The sequence below is a fragment of the Alligator sinensis genome, unplaced genomic scaffold (assembly GCF_000455745.1).
Source record: "Alligator sinensis unplaced genomic scaffold, ASM45574v1 scaffold606_1, whole genome shotgun sequence".
Taxonomy (NCBI): domain Eukaryota; kingdom Metazoa; phylum Chordata; order Crocodylia; family Alligatoridae; genus Alligator; species Alligator sinensis.
In genome coordinates, this window is record NW_005842472.1 from 637,159 (window position 1) to 646,380 (window position 9,222).

Below are 9,222 nucleotides of genomic sequence, written 5' to 3' on the forward strand. Positions count from 1 at the left end.
GTGTGAGTATGTAGCTGCTGTGCAGAGGCTAGGCTGGGGGTGGTGATTCCTACTGCCCCGTGTGGTGCCATTGCCAGAGTCGGTGAGTGTGGGGCTTTTTAAAGTTCCACACTTACCAGCTGTGGAGCATGCGAATGACAGCATGCTGCCTCTGCTGGCTGGGGCCAGCACCAGCACCCGAGTTTGCACGGCGCAGCCCACACTGAGCACCAGGAAGAACCCAGTGCTGGCAGCAGCAGCATGTTGTCATTCCAGATGCAGATCCGGGGATCCATGCCCCCTGAGAGGGCAGCGGAGCTGTGCCAGACTCCTCCCGGGGAGAGCAGGCCCCCGGATCTGTGTGCAGGATGACAACATGCTGCCACTGCCAGCGAGTGATACTAGTTTTGTTTTGAAGAGGTTGAGGTGCAGTTTCAAAAAAACCTCATCACCTATCTTCTCAAAACTTTGTAAGGCTTCATGCCCTTAGAAGGGGATACCATCCATCCCTACAATTTTCATCCGAATCAGGCAAGAAATGACAAAGTTGTAGGCATTTTTGTGATTCCCCATTATAGCCTATTGGTGAAGTGTCGAAACATGTCAAAACAATGTTGAAACAGTGAATCTGTTCAAGAAAATGGAACAGAACAGTGCTTTGAAACAGTGAAATTAAACTTGTCCCTTTGAAACGGTGAAATGGAAGTTGAAATGAAATGGTGCTGTTTCACACAGAGTAATAGCAAAAATATAGGTTCTGGTACAGAGACTGCTATCTTCTTTTGTACTAGCACTAGAGAAAGTCTACTTTTTCTCAGCTGATGTGCACACATTTGTCTCAGCTTCTAGTGTCCTTCCGTCTGAAGTCCCTGCAGATAAAAATACTGGTTTGCATGTTCCAGAAAGAACAGGGCTCAATCACACCATGTACTGGTTTGGCCAATACCCAGCAAGTCAGCTGTACTGTTATGGTATGCCACTGTGGCCCAGTTCGGACTACAACGTTTTCCAACATGGCTATGTTGGCTAGGGGTGTAAAAATAAATAAACAAACAAATAAATAATAATAAAGAAGTCATTCCCCCACAGCTATTTCAGCAAACTAGTAAAAACGACTTTTGTGTGTTTATCTCATGTCATCTGGGGAGGGAGTGCTATTGTGCTGACAGGAAAAAAACAAAAACAATCAAACACAACACCCCTTCTAGAGGATATGCTGTGCTTTTACTAAAGGGTTCTGCCGGTGTCGTTATGTTGTTGAGGTGTTGTAGAGTAGAAGAGCCCACACAGTTTTTTCCCCCAGTCCAGTTGTCAGTAAATGCCATATTTGTGAGAGATTCCCATTAAGTAGCTTGCCTGCAACGCATCAGTGTCTTGAAGAGGATATTTAATTCTAAAACAGAGAACCTCCAACTAGATATAATTCAATTTTGAAGTTAGGATCAATCATATATTGTATGGAAAATATTTTATTTTGCTAATTATAACTGATTAAATACTTGCATGTAAAAACATAATAAAGTCCGGGTATCTGAAGATTGAATATATCTTAACATTTTTACCTGTTCACAAGTAAAATTATGTATTAATCTTGTAGGCTATGTATTAGTAAGAGAATGATAGTTTTCCAGGTCCTTACACATTTTTTACTTTTCTAGTTATGGATATTACAGATATTGTAAAAGGAAAATCAGAAAGTGATGAAGAGAAGCAGCATTTCATTCCCTTTCATCCGTAAGACAGTTATAAATATATTTTACTTTTATAATACAAAAAAGTACTTTTTAAATTCTCTTGAAGGGATATTGCAGAACTCAGACAGGTAAAGTGATTTTAAGTATACAAATTATTAATTAACATTAGTAGTCCAAAGTGCTAAAAAGAAAAAAAAAGTAACTTTATGAAGACCTTGCTGCACATGTTAGTAGTATACAAGGATTTCTTTCTTGCAAAATTGAGCTGATACATATGTACAAAAGGGATATTTGGTTAACGCTCTGCAGAAATCAGGCTTGTTGACATTTGACAAGCCACAGAAGTTTTCCAAAAGGGAACAGAAAAACATACCTATTTTCATATTGATATATTCACTCCCAGTCATCCAACGCTGTGAATTATGTAACAGAGCTAGAGCATTCTGATCACAAACCCATTCTAAACAATAGGTCCATGAGTAGGGGTCTACCCAACTTAAGGAGATGGCTGGCTGATTTCACGTGGAGATTACAGGGCTGGCCAACATTTTTGCAGGTTCATCATGGTTCCTTCCCTCCCCCACTCTGGTTAAGGGGCCCTGGTGGCTGCATGATCAGTCACCACTGATTGGTTGCTAGGGCTGTCTGTCATATGGCCCCGTCCCTCATTGTTAATTGGTTGTGAGGGCACTCCATCATATAGCCTGAGCCCTTGCCACCAATTGGTAAATCGTATAAGAAAAAGCATTCCTTAGCTGAACAGTAGAGGAATTAAGTGTGCATCCTTGGCTTCTGACAAAGAAAGCTGTATTGGAATAAGCACTAGCTGAATACGTTAAGATTACTTATAGAATCAAAATCATATAATTTTTTAGCAAGGCACGTCTGTACCTTGAAATAGGACCCCTCAGAGTTCTCCAGGAAGGCTTTGCTTCTTTCAGGTGACTGCAAATTTAGGTATTGCTTTCAGCTGATTCTGAGTACAAATAACTTGCCTGGGTGTTAGAATTTCCTTTCAACAGTCAGGAAAATGTTGAGCCAGCACTGTGATAGGGTTTTAGACTCTTGTTCATTTCTGGAGGACCAGAGCATAGGTGGTGGCCAATAGCTCTGCAAACAGTTTCAGAACCTCATGGAGTGACATTGACTAGGAACATAACAGGAAAAGCTTCCATTTTTGTCTCATCAAAACTGATATAGTTTTGCCACTACAGAGCTAAATCCATTTAGTTTTATATGAATACATTCAGTCAACATGTTTCAAAATACATTGCTGTGTAATACCTATATACTTGCATACCGCATGCACTTTTCTTCCAAAAATCTGACCTCCAAAATGTGTCTTAAGTGCAGAAGCTGATTTTTCTTGCTGGAATAGTAGCAGGGAGACAGGGCTGCAAGATAGTTGCCATGTTTCTCACTCTGCCAGCCTTGGGTGGAGAAAGGACACAGTTTACCCGTCAGGATCAAAGCTACAGCACTAAGCTTCTAACAGCTACTGTTGCTGCAGTCATGATTTCCTGCAGTCAGCATTTGGTCACTAGAAAAATTGTTTATTCTTATTCTGATTTCTCAAAACAAAGTACATGTCTTATCTGGGGGCAGGGGAGGGGTGGTTATATGAAAGAAAATATAGTACTTAACTCTCTGACTCACTGGACAAATCTAATTTTTTTAGTTTTAAATATGAAATGATATTTTAGGGTGACTTTAAGTTTGTGAGATTCTTAAAAGTATAGAGAATTGAGGTCATTTGGCTGTTTGAAAAAATGAATTTAGTCTGTTTAGCAGTCATCAGTAACCAATTTGGTGGATTTTATTTCTTTTTTTCTTTTTTCCCCTTAGGGTGGTGGCGGAGAGTGACTTTTTACATACTCTCCTAACCAAGGCAACAGCATCAAAAGGAGACAGTGGTGGGCAAGGTAAAGTAGACTTTGCAGGTGCAAGTGAAACAAATCTCTGGGTTTTAAATTAGTATCCACACTTAAGTTGTTTGTTTGGCTAGATGCCCTGTGACTCTGACTGTGTTGAAGTCTTTGTGTGGAAATTAGAGTCTCTTATCATTTGTGGTTTATGGCATCTGTTTTGGCTTGGGAAAATGGGGAAGGTGAGAAAAGTTCTCTAGAATGAAGAAAAAAGGTGCTTATGTCAAAGAAAATCCAAAATAAGTAATTTATACAGTCTTGCACTACATTTTTCTAAAGGTCTGTGGGTAACTGTGAAAATGCTTGTTGGAGATATGAGTCAGATTAGGAAAGACTACCCTCATCTTGTTGACAGGACTACAGTTGTTGCTAGGAAGCTGGGATTTCCTGAAATAATAATGCCAGGTAGGAGATGATATTTTGTTTTACTTAAGTGTTTTCAATATTTTGATTATAGAAAATAGATTTTTTTTCATGTAGTTATTGTTATTGACTCTGAAGTCAAAGAGAAGATGTATCAGTGTAAGGTCTGAAGCTCATTTATAATTGACTTGGAGATGCATGTTTATTCCCAGGGTTAGACGTTAAATATAATTATTTAGAAAATATAAAGTATAATTGTTTTAATGTTTTAGCCTTAAATCAAGGTGAAGTAGTATGTTTCTCTTGAACTGTTCTCTTGGCCACTGTGTTAATGAAGATTTACTTTTAACTTGAATTGATAATTATTTCACTTTTATAGTACAGTTTTGAAACATTTACTACGTGTGAAGTCACTCTACATTGAACACAGATTTACAGTCAGATTCCTGTTGTTTAAAATGACTGTTTTAAATGCTACCTTCAGAGTTTTCCATTTGTCCTTTGACATTATGGTTTTGGTAACATCTGATTAATTCACCTGAGGAAAAGAAGGAGAAAATGCCCACATCTTAGTATTCTGAGTCTATTGTGGGAGGTGAAAAAACCTGGAAGCTTGTTTAGCAAATTCACCAAGAATATCTGATCTTTACCTCACCATAAGGTGTCGCTGCAGGATGAGAATTAGAGGAGTTTATTTTTAGGAAATGTATTTGGCCAGTTCCACATAACACCACAGAATCTGAGCAGATGGAAATAGCAAATGGAAAATTTCAATTAATTTTATCTGAAATTAACTTTTTAAATACAGTTCAGTACAGTAAGATAAGTATGCAATAACAATTATTATCTACTTTAAGTGAAGCTTGTTTTTTCCCCCTTTAATTTTTGTAGTGTGTTTTATTCTGAGTGATAATATTAGCATTTCTTTTATAGGGGATATAAGAAATGACATTTACATTACATTGTTATATGGAGATTTTGATAAGTACAATAAAACAACACAGAGAAATGTGGAAGTGATCATGTGTGTCTGTGATGAAGAAGGAAAAGTGATGCCAGTAAGTTTTTCTGTCTTCCCATCTCTGGTACTCATGTACATGTGTAATGTACATTTGAAAGTAAGTCTTAGATTTAACTTGAATCTCATACGTCATAACCTGAAGCTCCCTCACTTCTACTGATTTGTTTTTTTTCCCCTTATGATGCTAGAACTGTTATGTATTAAATAAATCCCTGTTATTAATTTGCATAATCCCATACAACACACAGAATTGAGAAAAATACTGACCTTTTTAGTTCTGACTAGTAAATAACCAAATGAGCTGTTGTTACTGAGGTGGTTCCACTTTTGCTCTGGGGACTTCCTCATGGGGATTTCTGGAAGAGTAACGTAATTGTTGTGTTATAAGGGAGATTGAATTTTTAACATTTTATATTGATCCTACATGTCTCTGCAAGGGGCATGGGCTCTCAAGGCAGGGGTATATGGGGAGCAGATCATGGCTCTGCCTAAGGCCCCAGCCCCATGCTGCTACTTCCCCAGGATCCTAGACCCAGCCCTGGATGCAACTCCCTGGTCGATTGCAGCCCCATCCCATCCCGCCCCCATCCTCATCCAATGTTCCTGTATGTGCACTCCGTCTGCACAGGTCCCAGCCAATCTTCATGTTCCCCAGCCCCAGTTCTGAGATCTCAGCCCTGGCCCCGCCCACCCGCTCATCCCGCTCCCAGATGCCACGCCCTGCATGCCTCCCAGCTGCCTGGCTGAATGGGGAGCAGAGCCACTTAAGGAGTTTTGGCACCCTGTTGTGGGCAGGGTCGGGGTGCTAATCTGGCCTGCAACAGCCCACCAAACTCCCTATGGCTAACAGAACAGATGTTCAGTGCACATAAACCAGTTTGAAAATGGATGAAACCAGTTTGAGATAAACCTGGTTGAATGTATATCAGACTTAACTGATTTGGGCCAAACTGGTTTATGCAATGTCTGTCCCACACCCCTTGCTGGTTTAAGAGGCTGCAGCTCCAGCACAGACTTTTGGCTGCCTCCACCCCCTCACCACTCCCTGCTAAGCAGGACTTCCCCTCCTCCCCTCTGGCTTGCTGAGGAGGTGTCTGTGTATTAGCTAGCCCACATGCTGGCTATGGTCCATGCTGAATCTACAGGCAGAATCAACAGATAGCTGGTAATGTTCCTCTGTTGTTTTTTTAATGGGGTGAATACACACTGAGTTAGGGGTGATAAACACTGTTATCAATTCCCTTCTGGGCTAATCAAAGCATTCTGCTGGGGTCTGGCCACTCCTTCCCTCCCTCCCCCCTCAGCTCAGTACTGTGGAAGGGATGGGAGGGCTGCTCTAGCACCCCTCAGCTTCTAGCCTGAGCCACTGCAGGCATGTGCCTGTATGTCTGAAATGTCTGTGTCAGTTACAAACCAGTTCAGCCTAACCAGGTAAGACTAACCTGCAAAGATTGAATTAATTCAGGCTCAGGGTTTTTGAATGTCTGTTCCTAGCCTATGTGGCCCTTGGGCCCAAATAATTGCTCATCCCTGCTATATTTCCACTCTCCTCACTGGGAGCCCCCTTGTAGTTATGTCCCAGGGGTCACCCCAAAATACCAGTCTGATTACTTATATTTATATCTTGAAAGCAAATAATAATTAATGGGAAGATGACTGAATTCTGTTTCATCTAGTTTACTGATATAACAAAATAATAGTTAGAAATAATATAAGATATAAAAAACCATCAAAATGAATGTCTTCATTGGGGAATTGGTAGTATCAATTAATTTTCATTGAATTATTTCAGGAAAATTGATGCAGACATAATTTCATTCTTTAAAGAGAAATGTTATGACTGAGTTTGGGTATCAAACTAGTTTAAAATGAAAAAATTGACAGTACATATACTTCTGCAAAAACAAGAAAAGGACTTTTGCTGTGAATAATAGCACAAGTATATTTAGCAGCTTTGGAGCAGGCAGGAGCAGCTATGAAAATTCCCCAGCCTCTGGGACAATAGGGAAAGCAACAATGGCAGGTTAGTGAGGGAAGAAAGGGGAAAGGACATGCCTTTTGTGCATAGAGGGGAAGAGGGGTGGGGATTATCCCCAGAATCTCCAACAGCACAGTCTGCCCACACTGGGTGGAGATGGGGGAGGAGGCTGGGAGCAGGGGGTCAAGCCATCCTTTGCCAAATCTGGGATCTGCTGCTGCCTGTACCATAGATGTATTTAATTTTAAGTGGGGTGAGACACCACTGATAAAATTTAAAAAGCAATTTTCTTTTCTTGCCATGCAAATGTTTGTGTAAAGATCATAGTCCAGATGGTTGTCTTCAGTAATTTCTGATTCAGAGTCTAAAACCCCGTTTTGCCAGAAACAATGCTTTTTTTCCCTTTTATATGGGAATTCAAAATTGTTTTAGGTAGCATAGACAGTAGTCTTGTGTGTTTCATAGGTGTAATCAGTGTTTTCTCAAATTCTGTAAACTTTCTTCTGAGGTTTGCCTTTCCTTCAGGGTGTATTGAAAAGTACTTTAATCTTTCATGGTGTATTGCATTTGTTCAGAAGATCTAAATATCTTTTTAAATAATTGTCCATGTTTTATGATGCTAATATGTTTCCAGCTACTAATTTAATTTTTAATTATTTATTAGACATAAATTAAATACTATTATATAAAAGTGTTAAAGTTAGTGAGTATCAGCTTATTTGCTTAGTGTTATTCCAAGTTCCCATTATTGCTCTCATAGAGGGATGAATGTATACTGAATTTGGCCTGGAAGATTTCTTTAGCCATGACAATATATTAATTGTTCAACATAAGTCTAATGGGTGAATGGTATACTAGCTCTGTGTTTACTTGGTGTGTAATGTGAATTGGTGTTATTCAATATATTGAATTTCTAAGTTAGCTGGCCTGATAGCAATGTAACATTTGGAAGCATCAATTCCCACTTTTTTTTGCCAAGGTCATGGCAGGATGGAATTTTTTAGCCTAGGTTTCTTATTTCCCCAAACAAATATATTTATCAGTCTGATTCTATATCTTTTATATGAATGTCATAGAAAAGTAGGGCTGGAAGGAATCTCAGGAGGCTATTTAGTCTAGCCCCCTACTCCAGGTAGGATTACCCTTGAATAAATTGGCAGTGTCAAATGTCTGTTTAAACTCCTGTTAAATATTTCTAAAGATGGAGATTCCACAGCTACCCTTGGTAGCCTGTTCCAATGCTTAACCACTTTAATAGTGGGAAACTTCTTTCTAATCTCCAACCCAAATTTCCTGTGCTGCTGGCTGAGACTATTGCTTCTACTCCTCTTACTAATAAGCCTCAGCCTCTAACCTGAATTCTTGCAAGCCCCAGAAATGAGCCTTGATCAGAAGTTGGGATGGATCTGAACTCTTAACATATAAAGAGGCAGAAATGATTGCTAAAATTGGAAATGATTTGGAACATGTAAGAAGATAATTGTTAATAAAGTGTATTAACAGATTAAAATTAGTATTAACTAGATTAAAATAGGAATCAAAATAAAGACTTAATTTGGGAAGAATGTTAAAGCTAGAAATGTAAGAAGGTGCTAAATATATTTATAGAAAGAGAAAATAGATTTAAACTATTATGCTCAGATTTAGTAACATCAATCATTAAAAAAAATGAAGCCCAGAGAGTTGCATATTGGTAACAGTTGCAGAAAATAGGTTCAGAGTAGAAAGAAATTCTTCTGGTATCTCTTCCCTGCCTGTACTCAACAATCTTAATTAAATTGTAAACAGAATAAGGCAGGATTTTTTTTTATTTCTTGCTGTGCACTACAGTGACAGATACTGCTGAAAAAAACATACCCTCATTAGTTGGAGATGAGCCTGCTGGAATGGCTTAACTAAGGTTTGGCTTGCTAAAGCAACTGCTTCATTTCCAGTGTTCAGGCTGGGGTGGAGGGAAGAGAGAGCTAGAGCACTAGCACCCAGATCCTGAGAGAAGAACTGACTACAGCCAAATGGAGGGGGATCCTGAGATAGGGGCAGGGGTGCCCTTTGTAAGCGGGATGGGATTCTGCCTACTCAGGTGTCATGCAGAGCACATTGCATTTTGGCACACAACCAGTGGCGTCTCCAGCACCTGGGGGCCAATGCCTGCATTTGTGCCCCCCCCGCCTGGCACAATCCGAACAGGATGTGGAGCCTCGTCTCCCACCCCACAGCACTTCCATGGGAAATTGACATCACAGCACATCGGACACTGGTGGG

The 9,222-nt window shown here is 39.8% G+C and overlaps 1 protein-coding gene across 1 annotated transcript in view; it reads left to right on the plus strand.

Moving 5' to 3' along the window:
* DOCK2 (dedicator of cytokinesis 2) overlaps positions 1–9,222 on the plus strand; it is a 514,326-nt gene that overhangs the window by 45,782 nt on the left and 459,322 nt on the right. Inside the window, exons 11-14 of the mRNA XM_025212572.1 lie at positions 1,638–1,713; positions 3,519–3,595; positions 3,878–4,003; positions 4,895–5,019. Of these exons, the coding sequence (XP_025068357.1) occupies positions 1,638–1,713; positions 3,519–3,595; positions 3,878–4,003; positions 4,895–5,019 (404 nt within the window). The remainder of the gene's footprint in view (positions 1–1,637; positions 1,714–3,518; positions 3,596–3,877; positions 4,004–4,894; positions 5,020–9,222) is intronic.